Consider the following 22,064-nt stretch of genomic DNA (forward strand, 5'->3'; position numbering starts at 1 on the left):
CCCTGAGCTCCCAGCCCCTGTGGGCTCATACCTCCAGCTGCTACCCAGTGAGCTCTGCCTGCCCCTCATGCCGGCACCCACCCAGGCCCTGCCTGCCCCCTTGCCCTCCAGAAGGGCACGACGCCAAGAGCACTTGATGGGCCTGAGTGGTTTTATTTTTTCTGCCTAAAGAAGGACACTCCAGCAGGAGCAGAGTCCAGAGCAGACCTGGGGCTGCCCCTGCAGCAGTGGGGGTGGAGGAGCCCAGGACGGTGGGGTGCTGTTTCTCAGTATGAGCTGGAGCTGCACAAGAGGAGGTACACTTTGGCCTGCAGGAACCCCAGTCTCACCGATGCCGCTTCCGGATACTCTGCAGCTCCTGGCAGATGGTGCTGAAGCTAGGCCTCTGCCCAGGCTCATAGGCCCAGCACTGCTCCATGAGCCGGAACACAGCATCAGGACACAGCTCTGGGCAGGGCAGGCGACCACCTGGGAGGACAGACACAGCACTGAGCATGAGGAGGGCCCCCTGAAGCAACAGGAGCTGCTCATGACATGCTGCCCCCAAAGAGCCACTCTTGTTTATACCACAAGAAGAAGTCTGGCTTCTATTTTGCACCTCCCCAAACGCTGGTTAGGTGACTGCAAGGCTCAGTGTTTCCATCTGCAAAAGGGACACACTGATCCCACTTATATGTGGGAAAGAGCAAATGAACTAATGTGTGGCCTGGTATAGACAAGTGCTCCATAATCCACAACTCTCTCTTTTTTGGGATTTTTTTTTCTTTCTTTTCTTTTTTTTTTTTTTTTTTGCGGAACCAGAGATTGAACTCAGGCCCTTGCACCTGCAAGACAAGTGCTTATTCTACTGAGCTATCTCCCCGGTCCAAAAGTGATTGTTTTTGTTTGTTTTGTGGTACTCAGGGTTGAACTTAGGACCTGGTGCTTGCCTGACAGGTGCTTATGCCACTGAGCTATATCCCCAGCCCCCTTGGGATTTTTTTTGGGGGGGGTACTGGGGACTGAACCCAGGGCCTTCACACTGAGCTACGTTCTTCTTTCCTTTTTATATTTTTTGGAGACAGGGTCTCTCTAAGTCACTAAGCTGCTCAAGCTGGGCTCAAACTTTCAATCCTGCAGTCTCAGCCTCTCATAGAGCATGCCACCATACCTGGCTCAGAGGATGAACATTACTTGGCCCCAGTGGGATGGGTGGAAACCCAGGGAGAGGGAGAGGTGTGGCCCAGGCTGCTGCCATGTGCACAGGTCCCTTACCCTTCTCCACAAACTCCCGTGTCTGCTGGTTGCTGAGGTTGGGGTACGGCGGGGCCCCCAGGCTGAAGGTCTCCCAAAGCAAGATACCAAAGCTCCACACATCACTCTCAGAGGAATAGCGGCCTATGGAGGGGTGAGACAGGATGAGGGAGCTGTCCCTGTCACCCTGCCCACTGGCCTCCTGGGTGCAGCCCAGGCTGGATGAAGATCAGGTACCATAGTTCAGGGCTTCAGGGGCAGTCCACTTCACAGGGACTTGTCTGAGGCCCCCTGAGGCTGCGTAGATCCCATCAGCCTCCTCCCGGGACATCCCAAAGTCACTGATCTTCAAGACATTCTTCTCTGTCACCAGGCAGTTCCGAGCAGCCAGGTCACTGGTGGATCAGAACAGGGGACCTCTTCAGCCAACGTCACCTGCCTGGTCTGGGCAGCGCGACCAGACAAAGCCAGAACCAAGGTGCCAGTGCCTGGGGCACCCTGGTCCACAGGGGCTGGAGGTGACACCCAATGCCACGCCCCGGCCTGCTCACCGGTGGATGCAGCACTTGCTCTCCAAGTACTCCATGCCTGCAGCCGCGTCTCCCACCATCTGCAGCAGTGTCTTCATGCGAAGGCGGGCTCCCTCAGTCCGCAGGAAGGTCAGGAAGTCGCCCCCTAGAGGGGGCAGCCTTGAGCCTCAGGGACACCTGATGGCCTTTCCCACCCTGCCACGGGTCCCCCACCTACCCTGCACCAGCTCCATGACAATGTAGATGGGCTGCTTCTGAGTGCAGACACCAATAAGCCGCACGATGTTGGGATGGCTGTACTGCTTCAGGATCCTGGGGATGTCACTGCTCAGCTCCCTGCTTTCTCGCCCCTGCCTCCCGCCAGGCACCCCAAGGGCATGAGAAGGGCCTCAGAGATTTGGGAACAACAGCCTGGCCTCAGAGGAAATCAGCCCTGGCTGTGTGATGGGCTGGACCCTGGGTAGCCTTGGCTCTATGGGAGACAGAGTGTGAGGGGGCTGGGAGCGTTCAGAGCCACGACCAAAGCCAAGTCTTGGTGCTCAGCCACACGCAGCGGAACACTCTGGCTCAGAATCTCTGGTAGTCATCAATTTGCCACTCACCTGGCTTCTTGCAGAAACTTAGCCTTGAGGTCAGGAGGAAGCGTCTCCCGGCAAGACTTCACTGCCACTGGTGTGTTGTCAGCTCGCAGCCGCCCACTGAATACTTCGCCAAAGTTGCCCTGAAATGGTCTTGGGCTCCTATCAGAGCTTCTGGAGCCTCAGTCTTGCCCATGCTCAGGGGACAGTCCCCGGCCCCCAGATCTCTGTGTTCAGTGTCCGAGCTTAGACTTGCTCCCCTGGCTCTCTAGGACTTTGTCCTGGTGGGCAGGAAAGTCACCAGCATGCCACATCTTCAGAGACAAGTGAAAAAGTGGGCGCCAAGGCCACTTTCCTTTGCATTTGAAAAGCACTCTAAGACTTAGGAAAGCAACTTCCTTCCTAGGCAGGCAATGTACAGCTCACAGGAGGGCAGGAGCTGGGGTGCCCGTGATGTTTGGGGCAGGTACTCCATTCCTGGGGGATGGCTAGTGACAGTGGCTAGACAAGGAGCCAGAGGCACAAGAAGGAACTGCCTGCCACACCAAGGTGTCTCTGCATGGGGAGCCTCAGGTAGGACCTGGAGCAAGGAGCAGGGAGGAAAAGATGAGAACTCACCCGTCCAATCTGCTCACCCAACACCAAATCCTCATGGTTTAGCACCCACTTGTCCTGGGAAGAGGAGTCAGAGCAGCACAGTGGGTATGGAGCAGGGCCCCCAGGCTCCAGGGAGGGCTGCCCCTCTTCCCACCAAGAGGTGCCAGTCGTTCTCTTCCTGGAGCCTCTGTATGAGGCTATGTCTGATGGGGTTTGGTTCAGTCAGAACCGCACTCCCCTAATATGATGCCAGGGACGAGACAGGTGCCCCACCAGGACAGCACCACCCCGAATGTGCAGTCACACTCTGCATTTGGATTTTAGATAACATGTGCCCTTCTCGCTGCAGTCCTAGGGGGCCCTGATCCATGGTCCCCATTGACTGTGGCCACAGGCTCACCTTGGGGACTGCCCTATACAGGACAACACCGCTCTTCTTGGTAAGGGGCTGCTGCGAGCTAAGTAGATGGTCAATGAGCAAAGGAATGCTGGGGAAGCCGTCACCTTCCAGGCGGTACAGGTTCTGTGGAAAGAAGGTTAGCAGTCTCCTTGCTGAGGAGAGGGCAGGGAGAAGGGTCTGCCTGAGACAAGGCAGAGAGACCTACAGAACGGGCACAAGCATGTGACATGTGACAACCGAGCCACCTTGTCATAGGTGAGGACACATGCTAAGCCTTTCTCCTGCTCCAGAGATGCAGGTGTCCTCTGGCTGCATCCATCAGGCATAGGGAGGTATCCGAGATGGGCCAGTCACTCCCTGCCTTCTTGAGGTCATCCTCTGGGGTAGGGAGGGGAAGGGCAGGCTGGGGCCCCACTCACGTCGGAGGACTGGATCATGAAGTGGCGTGGCAGGCCGTCCCACAGCACCGACAGCACGTACTCTTGCTTGCCCTGGCTCTCCCGCACCAGGAAGTCCCCAGAGTTTGTAAGCAGCTCAGCCGCCTCTGCCCGTGGGATGGCCCCGTGGTACCAGAGCTGCTCGTGCAGGGGCTTCTGCACTTCAGGAATCAGCTGCAGCGGTGGGGGGAGCTGGACATGTGTAGGGGAAGTGGTTAGAGTCACTCAGGGGAGACAACTGGATCCTGGGTCTCTCTGTCTACCCCACTAAGTCCTCATAGCCCCCCTGAGTAGCATACAGAACCATCTGTGTACCTTCTCAAGTTCCCTGGAATAGGAAGAGTAGAGGGACAACCAAGGCCACTAGTCCCTGCGGCACCCAGAGATGGAGAGCACAGAGGGACCCAGGGTGACCGGTTGGAAGCATAGACAGCCTGGACTCCCAGGGAGTGCTGCCCCAATGAAACAGCCTGAAGGTCCCTAGAGCATTCCTATGACTCAATCTAAAACTCCAAGGGATGTATCTGAGACCCCGCACCTGGCCCACCCCTCAGGTCCAGGCCCCAGGTTGGGCACCACTCACCGAAAACTTGGGGCGGAAGATTCCTGAGAAGTGGCTCTTGATGATCTCCAGTGTGGGCGTCCTTCCCCCCTCTCGTTCCTGCTCCTGAGGCCAGGGACACACGTCAGCGGGTGGCCAGGCTTGGGGAGGGGGAGGGCGAAAATGAGGAGCACAGCCCCTGAGCACACAGCTGCGGTGGACATGGCTGGCGGGCAGGGGTGGCAGCACTCACCGAGGAGGAGGTGGAGTGGCGGTCGTCCTGCAGAAGCAGCACCGCTGGGGGCTCACCAGGGCCCAGTTGCTCCAGCTTAGTCTGCAGTAGCTCCTGCTGGGCCTGCAGCTTGGCCTGGCTGCACAGTGCGACCTGCAGCCCCTGCAGGGCCTCCTGCAGCACCTGCCTCTTGCCCAGCAGCTGCACCCTGCAGGCCAGCAGGCAGGCAGTGAGAGACCAGTCTGGGTCTGTAGCTGCAGGGGAAGCTGGCAGGTCGAGGGGCCAGAAAGGGTGCAGGGGACCCACTCACCGCTCCCGCGGGTGGGTGTTCTGCTCCTCATTCTGGAGCTCTCGCTGTAGCTGGCTAACCACTTCCTGCCGGCTTAGTACAGTGTTGGTGGCCCCTGCCAGGTCATCTGTCACTGAGGTCAGCCTGCAACCAAGGCAGGGTCTTGTTAGAGCCACAACCCCCACGTATCCTGTAGAACCAAGCAGGCCAGGTATCTGCCGAGGCTCAACACACCACAGCTCGCTCCCCATCTGCCCACATAACACCCATGGTCTGCAGAAAACCCCAGAGCCCAGGTGCCAGGCCGCCACCCACGTGTGCTGCACGCTCTCCACGGTCAGCTCGTTCAGCTGCAGCTCCCCAGGCTCCAGCAGCTCACCCTCCTCAAGCAGTGACTCATCAAAGGTGACACAGGGTGGGACATCTGGGGTGGAGCTAGAGATGGACAGGGTCCTGTCAGTGAAGAGGCCAGCAGGCCTGGCCCAGGGGGTGCAGGGGTGGATGTGCTTACCCATACTGTCGTAGGAAACCCTGGTACTCGGCCTCAGGCTGGATGCGGGCCGCAGCGGCAGCCATCTCCTGGTGAATGGCCATCACCTCATCCTGCACCAGGCTGCTAATCTCTAGGTACTCCTGCAGGATCTCCTTCCTGTCCCCCAACATAGGGCCACCAGTCAGGGGGGGCCTTGGGCTGGGCAAGGGGAGCAACTCAGCTAGGACACTGCCTTTGACCTCACCTCACCCAGGTGACAGCCACACGACCTGAGGCTGAGGATGTGTCCATGGGTGTGCTGGATCCTATAAGGATCCGGTGGGATGCTACGTACAGTGTCTGGCAGCCCAGAAGTGCTCAGTGCACGGGAGTTGCAGTTGTCCCTGCCCTGTAGTCAGCCCGAGAGCTGGGGGTAGAGCCCCCATAACGGTATGAGCTACCAATGTGCTGTGACCCTGATACACCCCCAGAAGCAGCAGTCCCCTCAGCTCCTCTGTGCTCCAATCTCAGGCACACGACTACTAAAAGTGATTTGTGGAACACAGAGCATGGATCCCTTAGACACCTGACCTCCCAGCTGAAGCACATGCTCCTGCTTTGGCTGTTGAAATGTCTTCCTTTCACAGCCATCTTGACATGAGCTAATGGCAACTTCCGAATACTCCAGGGAAAATCTGCGAGGCAGGCAGGCTTGCTTGTGTCTCAGTCTACTTTGAATCCACACATTAAAAAAAGCCTCCCAGCACTGCCTTCCAAACACACCCTGGACCTGACCTGATAGCCTTTCACCTATTTGCTGTACCCTAGTCCAAGTGGCCACGGCCTGTCTCCTGGATTCCCACAACAGCCTCCTTCCTGTCTGGCCTCCCTACCTCTGTCCTTGGGCCCTGAAGTCTGTCTGCAACACAAAAGCCAGACTCGAACTTTCAATCCTCCTGCCTCGGCCTCTGGAGAAGCTGAGATTACAAGCGTGTGTCACTGCCCCGTGGATGCTTCCGATTTCATTTTCTTTCTTCCTCTTTCCACTAGCATAGATCACCGAAGACAGATGTTGACACCTGCATTCCACTCTGCTCTATCCTAGAGCCTAGCATGGTGCTAAATAAATGTCAAACAATCCTGTGACAACAGGGGTGTGACCCATACCTATAATCCCAGCTACTGAGGAGGCTGGGGCAGGAGGATAACAAGTTTGAGCCCATCCTGGGTCATTTAATGAGATTTTGTCTCAAAATAAAATTTTAAAAGGTCAAGGAAAAGGGATCAACACACTCTTGGGCTTAATCTCCAGTACCAAAAACAAAACACTCTCCCTACCAAGCACCCTGAGTTAAGGGGCATTGGCATGTTAATTTAGGTGTAAATAGGTGGACTGGTTCTGTCCTCAGCCTGGGACTCATTTTCCTATGACCATGCAGCCAGCACTTGGGCCCAGCTGAAAGTTCTGGGTAGGGGGTGGGGCTCACAGCACAAGCGCCATCTCCTCGTGCAGGTCCTGCAGGGACTGCAGCAAGCTGGGCAGCATGAGCTGGTGGTGGTGCTGATGATGCAGCTGCGCAGCCCGCACGCCCAGCACGTAGCGGTTGTGGTGGGCAAAGAGCTTCCACAGGCTGCGCACGTACTTGTCCTTGGCCTTGTCTCGGTCTTTGTCTGCCAGTAGGGAGGTGCAGGAGGAATGGGGTGTCAGCACCGTGGACAGGTCAGCAGTTGTTTGAGCTCCCCTCCCTACAGGTGAGGGAAGCTACAGACCTTTGCTGGCCTCCTGGTACTTGCGCCGAGCTTGGGTGCTGTCCCGGGCCAGGGCTCGATACTGGCTCTTCAGCTTCTCAATGTCCTGGTTGTGAGTCTGAGGGGACAGAGGTAGCCCGTGTCAGGAGGCAGGTCCCCAAGCATGGGAGAGTCCTCCATGTGAGGCCGTCCTCCCAAAAAGGCCTAGAGACTTAACAGAGCTGGGATGTGAAGTTGAATGTGATAGCCCATGACCGTAATGCCAGAACTCTGGGACGCAGAGGCAGGAGGATCACAAGTTCAAGCCTATCCTGGGCAACTTAGTGATTTCGTCTCAAAATAAATTTAGAAAGTAGCTGGGGATTAAGCTTAAAAAAAATGCTCTGACAGAATTACAGACAGTTGGCTGGCAGGGAGCAGAGAGGTGGTCAGTGCAGATGGGGCAGCTCCAGGTGTGGGTGGACTTCGTGGCCACTCTGAGCTCCAACAAAGCATCCTATGTTTGTTTTGCATGTTCCCCTTGCCACCACAATGAGATCACTTTCTTAACAAAGGGGCCCCACCTGTTCTTTTTGCACTCTGCCCTGCTCCAGAGTCAGGCAAATCATGTTCCTGGCAATAAGAAGAAGAGATGGCAGCACTATCATTCCTGTTCTGTGCACGTGCAGGGGCACATTCACAAGCTCTGTGCCACTCCTCTGAACCTCAGTTCCCCGATCTGTAACTAAGCTAAAAGCATAGACTAGACCAGCTGTAACCAGTCTTTCTTTTTCTTTTTAGGTTTTGGGGATTGAACCTATGGCCTTCACACTGAGCTACATCCTCAGCTCTTTTTATTTTTCATTCTGAGTCTTGCTAAGTTGACTAAGAGGTATTCAAACTTGTGGTCCTCCAGCCTCAGGTGCTGGGATCACAGAGGTGTGCCACTAGGTTTGACTTCAATTTAAAAAAAAAATTTTTTTTTCCCCCAGAACCAGGGATTGAACTCAGGCCCTTGAGCTTGCCAGGGAAGCGCTTATTCCACTGAGCCATCTCCCTGGCCCCCTTTTAAATTTTTTAAAAAATATTCTAATTATTTATTTGGTACAGCGTCTCACTATGCAGCTCGGATTCCTAGTGATCCTCCTGTCATGGCCTCCCCAGTGCTGGGATTACAGGTGTGCACCCCCACACCCAGTTTTGGTAGCTGGAATGGTATACCCGGGGTTCCAGGGCCTGCACAGCATTTGGTACAAGGGATCAAACCTGGGTCCTTGAGCTTTCCAGGCAGGCACTTAGACCACTGAGCTATCTCTCCAGCCCTCCAATCTCCTTAAAGGATCAAATAGTAAATACTTTAGGCCTGTAGGCCACAGGGTCTCTGTTGCAATTACTCACTTCTGTCCTTGTAGCTCAAAAGTAGCCAGACTATGACATGAAAATTGGCAGGCAGGATTGTGTTCTCAAACTTTATTACAGAAGCAGGGGCTGGGGAGATGGCCTCGCTCGGTGGAATAAGCGCTTCCCTGGCAAGCGCAAGGGTCTGAGTTCAATCCTCGGTTCCACAAAAAGAAAAACAAAAAACTTTACAGAAGCAGCAAATCCCTGAATTAGATGATCTTTGGGAAGAGGTGCGTAGGCCAGGATGGCCACCAGGGGTCGCTGTGGGTGCATGACCAAGCCTGCTGGCAAGGGTGAAGGAGGTGGTGCCAGGCAGCTGAGGGACTGGAACACCCAGAGAAGTAAAAGTAGCTCTGAATCACACTGCCTACAACTGAGGGGCTGGGGTATTCAGACTCAAGAAGTCTGATTTTGCTTGGCGGCGGCCATGCTTCTGCTGCAGGATATGAATCTGGTAGTGTCAAAGCTGGCAGTGTCGCTGCCCCAGCTCCTCCTGAGCAGCTGAGCCTCACCCATCCTTGCACTCCCAGCGCCTGCCAGGCCGAGACAATGCTGGGACAGGGTGGCTGCAGGCCACCCCCTGAGTGGTGGGTGAGGAGGGAGGAAGTGGCCAGGAGGGAGCCGTTCACCGGTCCTAGGGCTTGGCCCACAGGCAGGAACTTGCACTTCCCCAGTAATGCTGGGCTCTTGTGCAAAGCTATTCTCCAAGGCTGCGCTGCTCAAAGAGACCACTGAGGCCCCCGCGCTGGCACCCACCTTGGTGAGCTCCTGCTGCAATTGCTGCCACTGCTCACTGTAGGTCTTGCGCATCTGCTGCCGCTCTCGGATCAGCAGGCTCAGCTTGCTCAGCGGCCCCGAGTTCAGGTCTTCCGCATGCTGCCGCAGCACTCGGCTCAGCCCCTCCGTCTGGCTGGTGATCTCGGCCCAGGACTGTGGAGTTGGAAAGACAGGGAGAAACAGTAACTCTTAAGCCTGCCAGATCTCAAGTCTCACCCCATGGGGCTCACTCAGGAAAGGACCTGGAAAGCATAGCCAGCACCAGCGGAGTTCACCTGGCTAACCGGGCTGTCCAGACCACTGTTCCGGCTCTGGCCCCCAGCATCCTGCAGGGACATATGGTGGAGCAGCCCTGCATATTCCCGGTCACTCTTGACCCGCTGGGCCATCCACTTCCTCATGCCTTCCAGCAAGCGAAGCTCAGCTTCCTGCATCTGCTGCACTGCCCCGTGGGCCTGGGGGTTGCACAGCTCCGAAGAGAAGCCCATGGTTGTGTTCTGGGGAGAGAGAAGAGGCCATCATTGGGGTAAGGCAGCAGCGCTGGGCTGGAGATGGAGGGGCATGACAAAGGGGATTGGGGGCTGTAGGGAAGAGTTGGGGATTGCAGGAGGTGGGTTGGGTCCTGCCTAGCAAAAACAGCCTGGCCCAGGGCTGGCCCTCACTGCTTCCTGGACCCTAGGCCAAGGCCTAGCCAGATGGCCTCTTTCCAGTCCTAGAGCAGGAAGAGCCTGGACCCTCCCTCCTGGGCTTCTTGCACCCAGCACTGCTATGGGGGCCTGCGCTGGGCTGGGCCTCCCAAGCTGGAAGTTCCCCTGCTACGGGGACTGTCCTGCCCTCTGCAGCATGACCTCTACCCAGCTGTTACCCCCTGGAGTCCCACCCCACAAAACCTTCTGCGACCCTGGGCCAGAGTTACCCTTGCAAGCAGCTGCTCCTGCTTCTGGGCGGCTGTGGACCAACTCAGGCCCCAACAACCGCGGCCAGTTCCTGGTTGGGTGCTTCCTCCTCCCGCGGTTTCAGTTGGCCCAGGCCAGGGCGGGCCTCGGAGGGGAAGGGGCGGGCGAGCCCCACCGCCCCTCTACCCCACGCTGGGTCACAGCAGCTTCCCTCCCTCGGAAACGGAAGGGAGGAGGAGGCCGCGGAAGAATGGCCAGGGAGAGGACCGGAGGCCTGCCTGGCAGGCACTCATTCCCCAGGGCCGGTGAGTCCTGGGACCCTGTAGAAGAGGCCTGAGCAGGCCGAGTGGGCACAGGGGTCTGGCTCAGGGCAGCCAACTCACGTTTGTGAACGATGGGGTCACAGCACCCAGTGGAGGAAAGGGGAAACCAGTACTGGCCCTCCCACCCCACTGGATTCCCCAAGGAGAGCTCCGGCGCCAGCTCTATTTGAATAAAATTTCCAAGTAAATATCCCGAGGAGAAGCCTGCTTCTCAGGCATTGTCCCCACCCCCTCCACCCAGGCAGTAGCTTTCTATCCCTAGGGAACCTGGGGCTGCCAGGGGCAGCTGAGGAGAGTGGAAGTGTGTGCTTTCCCGGGTGGGCCTCAGGCCTGAAGCTGGCAGCCCGGTCACCTCGGTCCAGGGCAAAAGGCCGGTAATTGCAGCACAGCACCCTCACTCTCCTCAGCTTCTGAAGCTGAAGGTCCATCTCCCCGTACCCTGCGCTCCCAGTCCTCTTCACAGGGCAGCCGCCTTGGCCTTCTGCCTCCAGCCCACCTCAGCCAGGACAGTCCCCCGCCACCACTGCCCACCCTCCACCCTCCACCCCCACCTTGGGATGGAGAACTGATACCATCACACTGGAGACAGAGCCTGGTTTGCATAGTCTGCACGTTTAATCACTTTAAAACCTCTAACATTATCTCGTGTCCATTAAATAGAACCAACAATGCCGGGCCTGTTTAAATTACAAGGAAAAAAAAAAATCACTGTGCACCAACCCAGTATCTTACAAAAACAGCCAGGCTGGCCACGGAAAGGGTATGGAAGAGGGGACACCATGGACAGGTGGCCAGGGACCCCAAAGGACTGGGGAGAAAAAGAAAAGGGGGCTCCTGGGGGAGAGGGGACTGATTGTCCTAATGGGAGGGGTGCAAAAGGCACATCAGAAGAGGGGTTTGGGGGGCACGGCAGGTCAGTGCTCTGTCAGGGCACAGTGTTGGAGGGGGCTTGGTGCCATCCCTGGACTTGAAGACTGGTGACCTACAAGCCCTGTCAAACAGATGTCCGCCTGCCCCTCCTGCCTTGACCCCCTTTCCTGGAGCCCACCCTGCTGGCCTGGCCCTGCAGGACACGGGACTCAGCTACTCCTCACGCCTCAGCAGCACACTGTAGCCCCTCTGCCTCAGGGCCAGGCAGCCAGGGGACAGCAGGGTGGACAGTGGGGGTGAGTGGTCCAGCTGCTACCCCCTTACAAATACAAAAAAAAAAAAAAAAATTCATCAGCATCTAAAGTGAAATCATCACAAAGTGAAAATATATCCTCAAACAGCTCCTGAGATCCCCACAGGGGAAAGCAGCATCGGGTGGGAGGCGGGAGAGGCCGGCCTGGCCACCGTCCCTGCCCACCACCCACCCAGGGGCTCTGGGACTGTGAGTGCCAACAGCCCAGGCACCCGGGGCTCAGAAAACAGGGGCTTGGGCCCTGGAGGGGAGGGTGCTGGAGAGGACAGGGTAGTCGGGACACCATCTCAGGCCTGCCTGGTGTGGCCGGGCCCATCAGAGGCAGGCAGAGGGATGGGACACCTGCCCCCCCACACCGGTGCACATCTGGAAGCACCTGCCTGCCTTGGTCCCTTCCTGTGATTGCCACTTCTGAGGACAGTGTCAGGGTTCCAAAAGCCCTTGAAGAAGTGGCCACCTCCTGTAGATCCCTCCTAGGCCAGCCTCCCTACTGTCTGGATGGGGACCATTATTGCTTTAGAGGGACAGGAGGGGCAGGAGCTGTAACCAGGCATGGTGTCCACAGAAGGGCTGTCCCTTCCCTCCACAGAAACCGCAGGCCTCAGCCAGCTGCCCCTGCCAGCTACCCCCAGGCGTGGCTCCATCCGCCTATCAGGGTGAGGGGTAAGGTAAGGGCCTCCCACCCCACCCCGGCTGACCTGGGCACGGCTCAGCAGCCAGGTGGGCCCAAAGATGGTAGGAAGCAGTCTCTGCCCCCAACCCCGTGCCTCCCAGCTGGGGCCCAAGCCCAGTCCCAAGATAAAAAAATACTTTGGTGAATTAAAAAGTGCCCGAGGAGGGATGGGCTAGAGGGGGTGCTGGCAGCGGGCTCATCAAAGGGCGCTCTGGTCCTTGATAAAGGCGGTCCTCTCGCCCCGGGCCTCATCCTCAGAGTCGGACGGGCACTCTTCCTGCCAGGCCTCGGGGGGCAGCCCCCTGTAGGAGATCAGCCCCCGGTCCATGGTGTAGACCTTCACCCCCCGGAAGCTGAAGCCTGAGCGCAGCTGCAGGACCAGGAAGATGGTGACAAATATCAGCACGATGAAGACGCAGCTGAGGACAGCTACCACCTCAGGTAGATGAGAGGGCAGGTCGGCTGCAGGCCTTGGCTCAGCCTCCACCTCTGGGCTTAACCCTGGGAGCTGTGGCGGCTGCTCCGGTGGGGACTCTCGGCTGCTCTGGCTCTGCCGGGAGCATGTCTGCTCCACAGGGTCCAGGGAGGCATGGCTGGGGCAGCTGAGGCAGTCTGTGGGGGATGGGCCCTGGCACGTGGCACAGGAGGCGTGGCAGGGAGCACAGACACTGGCCCGGATAGTCTCAATGTCATTCTCGGTGCTGTAGTGGGTATCAAGGACTTGGGGTGTAAAGCCAGGTGGGCAGTGCTGGACACAGGTTTTCTGGTGCAAGGAGAAACCTTCTTCACACACTGCCAGCATGGGAGAGAAGAGACAGTGTCAGCATAAGGGCCATGGCCATAGGGCCACCTCACAACCCACAGCTCAGATCTATGCCAGTGCCACAGACCTGCAGCCCCAGGCACCACCAGGAGTCCTGGGTTCCTTTCTTTCTGTCTCTGTGTGTGGTTCTGGGAACTAAATGCAGGGGCTCTGCATTGAGCTACATCCCCAGCCCTTATTATTTTGAGACAGTCTTGCTACGTTGCCCAAGCTAGGCTCAAACTTGCAGTCCTCCTCCCTCAGCCCCACTCCACCATGCCTAGTAAGTTCCAGGGTCCCTTGAGATGCCTTCTCCTACAGCTGGGCTTTAAGACTATTCCCCCCATCCTGCCCCTACGCCCACATTCTCTACTACTGACCCACGCAGGCCTGGCTGGATGTGAGGGTTTTGCAGCCGCTGCTCTCAGGAGGTGTGGGAAGCCCCTCAGGGGTTGTGCCATATAGTATGAGAGTGAACTTGGTCAGTGTCCCTGTCCCAGATTGGAGGCAGAATCAAGAGTCAGGTTGTGGCAGCAACACACACAGCATCCCAGATCCCACCAACCCACCTCTACGCCTCACATCCTCCACCCCTGGCATCCCTTGAACTCCCATACCGTAGTTGTTGGCCTCACTGGTGTTTTCAACTTCCAAGACCCACTCCCCGGACGGGTCCTCATCCCAAGAATGGGTTGTCATGAAAGCCCAGTCATTAAACCCATCTGCAGAGTAGTCATGTGGCCTGGGGGAGGGGGTGCATACAGCCATCTGTGGTTTGAGGGACCCCCAGGCCAGGGAACCCCCAACCAACACACATGGGCCATGCACTCGTGCCCCCAAGTGGCAGCAACCCTGCTGGACCAGAAATGCCTATTGGCCAGGCTGAGTCCTAGGAGCCAGGTGGCCTCCACCAGGGAACTCTACAGAGAGGTATAAAAGCACTTTGTGTGGGAACACCTACTGCTGAACTCAAAATAGGGAGAAGCCAGGGATTCCTGTGACATTATCTCACACTGTCCCTCTCCAAGGGCCACCAGTGTCTCACTGAATAGCATGACAGGGGAGTCAGGGAGTGTGGGCAATGAGAGGAATGGGGGCTGGTAGGCAGCAGGGGATCAGGGGAACCAAAAGGTGGGCAGGGGACAGGGCCAGCACCTGGCAGCCAGAAGGGTGGAGCGGGTGCCCATGGGGCTGACCAGGTGAATGGCCAGGTCGCCACGGCGGTTGTAGGACAGGGTGAGCCGTGCCTGAGCGTGCTCCAGCCGGGTGATGTGGGTGGGCTCACCCAGACAAGCCGTCACCATTTTGCGTACTTCCAGACGCTTGCCAATGTCCCTGTTCAGAGAGCACTGTGAAGCGGAGTCGCAGGGCACAGAGCGACCAGCACCCCAACCCCAGCAGGTCAAATCCTCACCTGGGCTCAGTGAGGATGTCGATAATGCACTTCCGCTGGGGAGCAACCGTGGTCCAGTTCTGGGCCAGGGCCACCATGGCACCTGCATCCAAGAGCCCATAGCCGTAGGAGTGGCTTACTATGGAGACAGGAAAGGCAGGGTCACAGGGAGGAACACAACACTCCCACTGACCAACCCGCACAGCCACTCCGGGGCCCCTGCCTGCACACCTTTACGGCCTACGCCATTGGTGGCCCAGTCATTGGCATTGAGATGCGCCGGCTTTGAGGTCCGAACTACCAGGTGCTGCATATCCCGCCAGGTGAGGTTTCTACTGCAGGAGAGGAAAGACAGGTGGGGCTCCTCAGGCTTTCTGGAGAGAAGCTGAATCCCAAGGCTGCCCTGCAGGGAGCACAGGGTGGGGGTGGGGGGTGGCGGGGAGACAAGGCTGCCACTGCCCACTTACTTGGCCTCCAGCGTGAGAGCAATGATGCCGGCTGCCAAAGGGGCAGAGGCTGAGGTGCCTGTGTGAGACTCCGTGCACTTCTGCCTCAAGTCAGTGGTGACCTGCCAGGGGACAATGGCATTGGGGCCTGTGATGAAGGGGCCACCTGCCTAGCTTCCCTATGCCTAGCACCTGGGACCCACAGGTGGGACAGTGAGCCAGGGTCAAAGCCACCCTGAGCCCGGCAGCTGCCTCACTGATGTGTTGTGGACATATCGCTGCATGGCCCCTTCCAGGCCTCAGTTCTTTGAGGAATAAGAGGGTCCAGCTGGGGGGTGGACAGCACCGCATGCTTTTAGGGAGAATCTACACTCCTCAAGGGGTTTCACAGAGGGCTCTGTAGCCTCACGGCCTCAGAAGCCCCAGCTCTCATCCGGTGGAATATGGGCTGATCTGGCCACATGGGAGAGGAGGAAACAGACAGGGAGAAAAGGGGCTTCTGAACACGGCGCGCACGCAGCCCCCTCCCCAGCCCGACACAACTCACGATCTGCTTCTCGTTCTGGCTGCCGCTGCTGTAGGTGGCAGCCAGTGTGGACGAGCAGGCCTCACTGTACCAGGGCACGTTGCCAAACTGCGTGGCGCTGCTGATGGACAGCGTGTAGATGCTGTTGGTGTAGCCATCGCAGTTGCAGCTGTCATGTTCCCGGCCCCCGTTCCCTGAGGCCCAGACAAAGATGGAACCCAGTCCTCCACGTCCCTGTGGACAAAGTGCACCCGGGTCACTCAGGATAGGGGCTGGGGAAGGTCCAGCAGGAAGATGGTGCTGGAGAGTCCAGGCTGACCTTGAACTTGTGGTGACCCTCCTACCTCAGCTTCCTGAGTGCTGGGGCTCAAACCCAGGGTGTCCTGCACATAAGGCAAGCCCTCTACCTCTGAGTTATATCCCCAGCCCTCTGCCTTTGATGCTTTTTCTTCACTTTTATTAATTGGACAAGAAGTGCAGACAGGAGGCAGGAACGGCAGGGTCACAGGGAGGAACACAACACTCCCACTGACCAACCCGCACAGCCACTCCGGGGCCCCTGCCTGCACACCTTTACGGCCTACGCCATTGGTGGCCCAGTCATTGGCATTGAGACAGCTCAGGCTGGCTATGCACTTTACTATGTAGCCCAGGCTGGGCAATAACTTTGAATCTTCCTGCCTCAGCTTCCTGAGTGCTGGGATTATAGGTACGTACCATTGTGCCAGGCTCTATAACACTTAAAAACATACTTTGAGGTCCACTGTGGTGGCGCACACCCGTAATCCCAGCATTCTAGGAACCTGAGGCAGGAGAATCCCAAATTCCAGCCTATCCTTGTCAATTTAGTAGCAGCCTATTTCAAGCTTTTTTTTTTTAAAAGGGTTGGGTAAGAGCCTGGATAGCTCAGTCAGTAGAGTAACAGACTTTGGGTTGGGGATCCTGCTCAGTGTGGAGGCCTTGACTTCAATCTATACTACAAAATGAACATGTCTTATGAAAAGTTAAGGGGCTAGGGAGATAGCTCTGTGGAGTAAGTGTTTGCCAGGCAAGCACAAGGTCCTGAGTTTAATTCCTGGTACTACATTAAAAAAAAAAAAAAAAGTTAAGATTAAACAGAAAAATAAAACAAAAAAAAAACACAAGAAAGAGGAGAATACCATGCCAGCAGCCCGAGAGATCAGGCCTGGCTGCAGGGGTGGGCCGCGCCCCCTCACCTGGCTCACCCCCCGGAAGAAGGCCTCCTCAGCCAGGCGGGCTGGCCCATCCACAGTCTTGCCGTCGTCCTCAGGGCCCCAGCTAGCACTATAGATGTGGATGTGGTTGGGGTTCAGGCCCAGTGAGCGTGCCTCCACTGCATCTGTCACCTCGCCATCCAGCATACGCACCCCTGGCCACAGAGCAGGGTGGGAAAAAGGGTGCTGCGTGGGTCCAGCTGCCAGGGCCAACCTGAGGGGCATGCCTGGCCCTCCCCACTAGAAAGCGCTGCGCCTCCAACATCTGCCTCTCCCTTTGCAGCATGAGACCCAAAGGATGCAGAGCACAACAGCTTCTTCCCGAGAAACCCAGGCTCAGGTTCAAAGGGCAGGGGGATGAAGGCTGCCAGTGCAGAGACTCAGAGTGGGTTGTAAGCATTTAGGAGACTCCTGTTAAGGGCCACCCATCCCACCCCACAGCCGCCAAGCCTGGGAAGCCAGCTGAGTCACTCTGAACCCCAATGGAAATATCCATGTTGTCAGAAGGATTCACAGGGGGACAGTGACTGGTGCTGGCCAGATGGGAAGCAGGCAGAGAGAAATCCTGTGGGAAAACCCTCTGGGCCTCCACTGTGGGACAGGGCCCAAGGCCCACACTCACCTCCAATGCGGGCATTATAAGCCACACCCACGCCACAGACACCGTTGTTGGCCACGGCAGCCACTTCACCAGCACACCGTGTGCCATGCCTGCCAAGACCAAGAGCACAGCATTAGTAGTATGGACAAAGCACAACAGATGCGGCAGAAGGGGCAAGAAGGATCAGTATACCCTCTTATCCACACCCAGCACAAGGAAGACAGTGCCACCTCCCTCAGAGCCCCAGCTTGACCAGGACCCTGGACAAAGGTGTGAGCCTCATGGGCAGGGGCATTTGGCACCCAGATTCAGCCCTGCATCACTGGAGGGAGAGCTGGGAGGTAGAGGTCCAGGGATCACCGTTCTAACCTATTGTCATTCATCTGTGTGTACCGAGGCTGGGGGTCAGGATCTTGGTCATTGACATCAAAACTGGCCCCAGGATCCTAGAAAGGACATGGCTGTAGTCAGGAGAAGCCTGACTCACTGACCAAACAGGACACCCCTCACCACCCCTCACCCAGGTGTCTCCCTCCTGTCTCCTCACATAGTTGCCTGCCAAGTCTGGGTGGTTCTTCTCGATGCCATCATCCAGGATGGAGACCACAATGCCACGCCCTGTGTAGCCCTGGGCCCAGGCCTCCTTCACGTTCAGGTCCCTCTGAGTGACACCAGACTGCAGAGACACCACCTCATCACTTAGAAGATGCATTTGGCTGGGTGAGTATAGGACTAAGTTGGAGGATCCCCTCATCACCCCAAAGCCCCTCTGTACCCATCCTGGCTCTAGTGGCACCATTGGTTTTGTGGTCTCCCGGGAAATGCAGAGGCCCTGGGTTGAGGGCAAGACATCAGGAGGAAGTAGGGACATATGGCTCTTAGGAGGACAGCAAAGAAGCCTCACAGCTGGCCCAACCCCCATGGGCTCTCACAGAAGAGGACCAGGGCGAGAAGCAGAATGCAGGCAGTGCCGTACCAGGTACCACTGCTGGGGAAACTTGGGGTCCGTGGGCTCCTGGTAAAGGTCCCGTTTGGTCCGTCGTTTTGCTACCTGCTGCTCTAGCCACCGCACCTGAGAGGGGATAAGGGAAGTGGTACAGGTGAGGGGAGGGCGGGGGAGCAAGAGGAGCAGGGAGAGTGGGCAGCGGAGGTGCAGGCAGGGCGGGTCCAGACTCACTTGAGGCTCCCTCTGCAGACGGTTGTGCCGAGGGCGGTGAGGCGACAGGGACCGCTTTGTCACTGCTCGATGCCAGAAGTGGTAATAGTCGCCGAAGATCTGCAGTGAAGCAGGAGACTGAGATGGGCCTTCCATCTGTCAGTCCCCAGGAGGCGGCAACGGGGGTGGACAGCGGCTGCAAGGGGAGGCTGGCAATGGCAGGGGGTGGGGATATCTGTTCCTGCCCAGGACCAGGAACAAACGTGCAGAAGAGCAAAAGGGGCCTCACCCTCATTGCAACAGGCTACTCATCTGTCAAGCCGTGCTCCCAGGACCCAGAGAAGCTAACCCCAATGCTTTGTGCTTCTTGGTGCCACAATCCTTTCCCTCCCAGGTCACATCCTGCGCCTGCACCAGCAGGCTACCTACCTGGCCCAGGTTGTGGAACCCATGCTTTCTTGCCACACTATCAGCCACGGCCAGGCCTCCAGGGATGTGCACAGCCCACGTGTTAGTGAAGATCTTCTGGCAACGGGCATCAGCGGCCAGCAGGACCAAGGCTCCTGCGGCTGCTACCACCCATAGCAACCAGGGCCTCAGCTCCATGGGGGGCAGGTGGCTGACCGTGGAGCTCCTGCCTCCTTGGCCTGGTCACAGGGCCTTGGCTCCCGTGTGCCCGCTGCTTACTGCCTGTGGCCCGGGGTTGACTGGAGGGGGCATGGGGCTGAGATGGGCAGGGCTAGAGGGTAAGACGAGGGCTGCCAGCTCTGGGGGGAACAAGGAGAGAAAGGGGAGCCAGTCAGTCCCTCCAAACTGGGCATAGGACTGCCCTTCCTAACCTAATAACTCAACACGCCTGCCTAAGGAGCACTGGGGAGACAGGTATAATGAGACAGTTCTCCCCAGAAGAACTGTGGGCCTCCAAGGGCAGACAGACAGACAGACATGTGACCCTTGCACATCTCCAGAGCCTGTCTCCACCAAGAACATAAATGTAACCCTGAAGGGGGCTAAAGAACATCAAAGACTTGAATCGCTCAAAATCAGAAAAGGTCTTGCCAAAATAAAAGTAAAAAAGATGCATTAAAAAAAAGCATTATGTTATAAAGCAGTATGTACACATAATCCCACTTTGTTTTTTTAAAAACTATTTATACATGTATATTTATACATAATCAAAAACAAAATCTGGAAGGACACACGCTAAAATGTTAACAATGGCTCTTTCAAGATGGTGAGAATTGCAAGTAATTATTATTTTCTCCTTTGTGTCTTTGTACGCTTTGCACAATACCTAGGTATATTTTACAGAGGAATAAAACACTGGCTTTTTAAAGTTTTTAAATGAACTCACTAGGGTTTCCTGACTCAGTAAAGGATTCAGCAGAAGGAGTTATCTGTAAAGCCCCACAGCCAGGAAATAGTGGGCAATCTGAGTTGGAGTAGGGCTTGTCGCATAGGGCTCCACAGGAACATGGAGGCTGCCCAGCCCTGCCTGGGAACACCCCCATACCACTTTGCTTGCTCTGTGCCCACCACCTTGCATAACTGGAGCCCGCAGCCAGGGCAAACACTGGCTGCTGAGCTAGGAGCACCAAGGTGAGGCTGAATCAATAGTCCTCATGTTGTTTTTCCTCCTTCAGCAAACAGACAGCGGGACCTCTCTGCCTGGGGCCATATAACTGTCCCCACATAGGGCCTCTGAGTTGCCAGAAGTCAAGCCTCTGGGGTAGGCAGCAGCCGGGAAATCCTCCCCAGTTCCAAGCTCCTAGAGTCACTGTGTGCCTACCCACAGGGCCCAGATGCTCCTACCATTCCCATGGCCCAGCTTCAAAGGAGGACTCTGCCCAATGGTATAGTGAAATTGCCCCAACTCTGTAGGTCCTGGGGAGCCCGGCAGGTGGGCTGAGTTGTCCAGGGACAGCCTTTGACCTCCCTGGCTGCTTTGAGCCCATGCTGCTAGTTGGGGGACTCCACACACCATTCTTGGAGTATTTTCAGTTTACACCAAAATAACTTGACAGCTGATGGCAGGAGACAATCACCAAGTAGCTCTTCCACAACCCTAAGGGACAGCTGTGCAGGGCTCCAGGGTAGGCAGCGAGTGACAGGCCTGACAGCCCTGGGACACCTAAAGTAGCTACAGCCAGCCAGAGCAATGGCTAGGCAGTCTGATGCCCAGGCTCTAGGGGGATGAGGGGATGTCAAGCCCCTATCTAAAGCATGTGGGGTACAGGACCTCTTCTCCCCTTCTTGCCATGTAGCTGCCTTGGGTCAAGCCAAGACCTCTGATCCACAGTGCTGTAGCCCCCACTATGCCTCCAGTCAAGGCTGTGGCCACTTGGATCTGGCCCAAGTCTCAGCACATGCTGGAGCCGCTGCCGTTTGGTGTTAAAGGTGATTAACGAACTATTTAATTACCTTGCAGCACCTAGAAAGAAAGCAAGCTCCAGGCACAACTGAACAGTCTCCCAGGAAAGGCTTGCCCACCTCTATGCTGGGTACCCAGCCATGGGGAGGGGTGGTTTTGGGCTTTCTGAGCCTGGAACATCCCACCACCACCACCGAGCTCTAGCTCAGCTTCCAGTACCCAGGAGGACCCCACACGCAGAAGCAAGAACTAAGAACAATGAATGAATGGACTTCTCTCCACCCCCACCCCAGACTCTGACTCACCCTCTGAGTCCCGGTAGTCTCAAATGGGGAGGCTGGCTGGATTTCCAGCCTCACCATCAGTCTCACATGGCACTCAGCTCCAGGGTGGACCACAGAGAGCTGGGGACTCTGGAGTTGTGTTCCTGAGCAAAGCCTTTTTTCTCCAATCCCAACATCTTCTGATCACAAGCCTCCCCAAGGACCCATTCCAAACTGTACCTATTCGTGGGCCACGGTTTCTCAGGCACGGAGGTCCGGCTGGGACACAGCCACCAGGCAAACCACCTCAGGCCAGTAGGAAGCCCAGTCAGGCTGTCTCTACAGCCACCCTCAGCTGGGTCCTGCTAGAGGGACCAGGAGGCTCTCCTTTGAAAATCTGACTCCTAATTCTTACTCAACTTCTATTTGCTGTGTGATCTTGAACTTCCTCCCCTTGGGACTCAGTTTCCTTGGTGGTAAAAAAAAATGTTACATCAGTGGTTTTCAAACTTTTTTGTAAAGCCACAGAACTGTCTTTAAAAAACAAAAAGTAATTCTCCACGGAAGCCTAATTTAGGAAATATCGTAGTTTAAAACTAGAGCTCTCTGCGTTGACATGGCCAGGCTTGGCTCCACTCTCCCGCCGCGGTGTCCACACTTGGCCCGGCCCTCATTAGGCCACATCTCCTGGGCTCCCTTCAGGCTTCCCACCCCGGCCAGTGAGGGAACCGGAGCACTCTCAGGAACACAGGGGTCTGTCCCCTAGGGGGACGAGCTGGGGGTGGTGGGAGAGTAGGTGCTGTCTGGCCAGCAGGCGGCTCCTAGACCGGCCGCCCCACGCCAGGCCTCGGGGACCCACCTGGGCCCGCGGTCCCCCGCGGCCCGCACCTGGGCGCTCTTCCCGCACAGGTGTGCGGCAGGGGCGCGGGGGCAGGCAGGGCGGGCCGTCCCGGGTGCCCCTCCCCGGCGCTGCGGCTCGAG

The 22,064-nt window shown here is 57.0% G+C and overlaps 2 protein-coding genes across 4 annotated transcripts in view; both read right to left on the reverse strand.

Moving 5' to 3' along the window:
* Positions 1–137: 137 nt before the first annotated feature.
* On the reverse strand, positions 138–10,578 carry Fes (FES proto-oncogene, tyrosine kinase). Its single transcript, XM_004623311.2, has 19 exons — positions 10,132–10,578; positions 9,491–9,712; positions 9,195–9,368; positions 7,080–7,176; positions 6,797–6,980; positions 5,349–5,486; positions 5,153–5,272; positions 4,859–4,981; positions 4,570–4,756; positions 4,359–4,442; positions 3,758–3,967; positions 3,339–3,461; positions 2,960–3,013; positions 2,366–2,484; positions 1,981–2,075; positions 1,785–1,908; positions 1,471–1,628; positions 1,255–1,377; positions 138–468 (listed from the first exon to the last, which is right to left on the reverse strand). The coding sequence occupies exons 2-19, from the start codon at positions 9,701–9,703 to the stop codon at positions 326–328; spliced, it is 2,469 nt and encodes an 822-aa protein (XP_004623368.1). The 5' UTR covers positions 9,704–9,712; positions 10,132–10,578; the 3' UTR covers positions 138–325.
* A 447-nt stretch (positions 10,579–11,025) lies between these two features.
* The window catches only part of Furin (furin, paired basic amino acid cleaving enzyme), a 14,422-nt gene continuing 3,383 nt past the window's right edge, over positions 11,026–22,064 (reverse strand). For all 3 annotated transcript variants that reach the window (XM_023710575.1, XM_023710579.1, XM_004623316.2), the window contains 15 exons: positions 18,879–19,216; positions 18,471–18,569; positions 18,270–18,365; positions 17,841–17,969; positions 17,663–17,739; positions 17,315–17,403; positions 16,675–16,847; positions 15,479–15,691; positions 14,953–15,053; positions 14,717–14,820; positions 14,507–14,624; positions 14,248–14,427; positions 13,710–13,834; positions 13,473–13,583; positions 11,026–13,082 (listed from right to left, as the gene is read on the reverse strand). In XM_023710575.1, the coding sequence (XP_023566343.1) occupies positions 12,490–13,082; positions 13,473–13,583; positions 13,710–13,834; positions 14,248–14,427; positions 14,507–14,624; positions 14,717–14,820; positions 14,953–15,053; positions 15,479–15,691; positions 16,675–16,847; positions 17,315–17,403; positions 17,663–17,739; positions 17,841–17,969; positions 18,270–18,365; positions 18,471–18,569; positions 18,879–19,055 (2,385 nt within the window). In that variant the 5' untranslated portion in view covers positions 19,056–19,216 and the 3' untranslated portion in view covers positions 11,026–12,489. The remainder of the gene's footprint in view (positions 13,083–13,472; positions 13,584–13,709; positions 13,835–14,247; positions 14,428–14,506; positions 14,625–14,716; positions 14,821–14,952; positions 15,054–15,478; positions 15,692–16,674; positions 16,848–17,314; positions 17,404–17,662; positions 17,740–17,840; positions 17,970–18,269; positions 18,366–18,470; positions 18,570–18,878; positions 19,217–22,064) is intronic.

The sequence above is a fragment of the Octodon degus genome, unplaced genomic scaffold (genome assembly GCF_000260255.1).
Source record: "Octodon degus isolate 3935 unplaced genomic scaffold, OctDeg1.0 scaffold00002, whole genome shotgun sequence".
Classification (NCBI taxonomy): domain Eukaryota; kingdom Metazoa; phylum Chordata; class Mammalia; order Rodentia; family Octodontidae; genus Octodon; species Octodon degus.

What these genes read in the sequence shown, in the direction of transcription:
- Fes (XM_004623311.2), bottom strand. Translation starts at nt 9,703, where the DNA reads ATGGGCTTCTCTTCGGAGCTGTGCAACCCCCAGGCCCACGGGGCAGTG. An exon ending in TGGACAGCCCGGTTAGCCAG is followed by an intron (nt 9,369 to 9,490) that starts GTGAACTCCGCT and finishes CCAACTCCACAG; the next exon opens with TCCTGGGCCGAGATCACCAG. An exon ending in AGCAAGTGCTGCATCCACCG is followed by an intron (nt 1,629 to 1,784) that starts GTGAGCAGGCCG and finishes CTGATCCACCAG; the next exon opens with TGACCTGGCTGCTCGGAACT.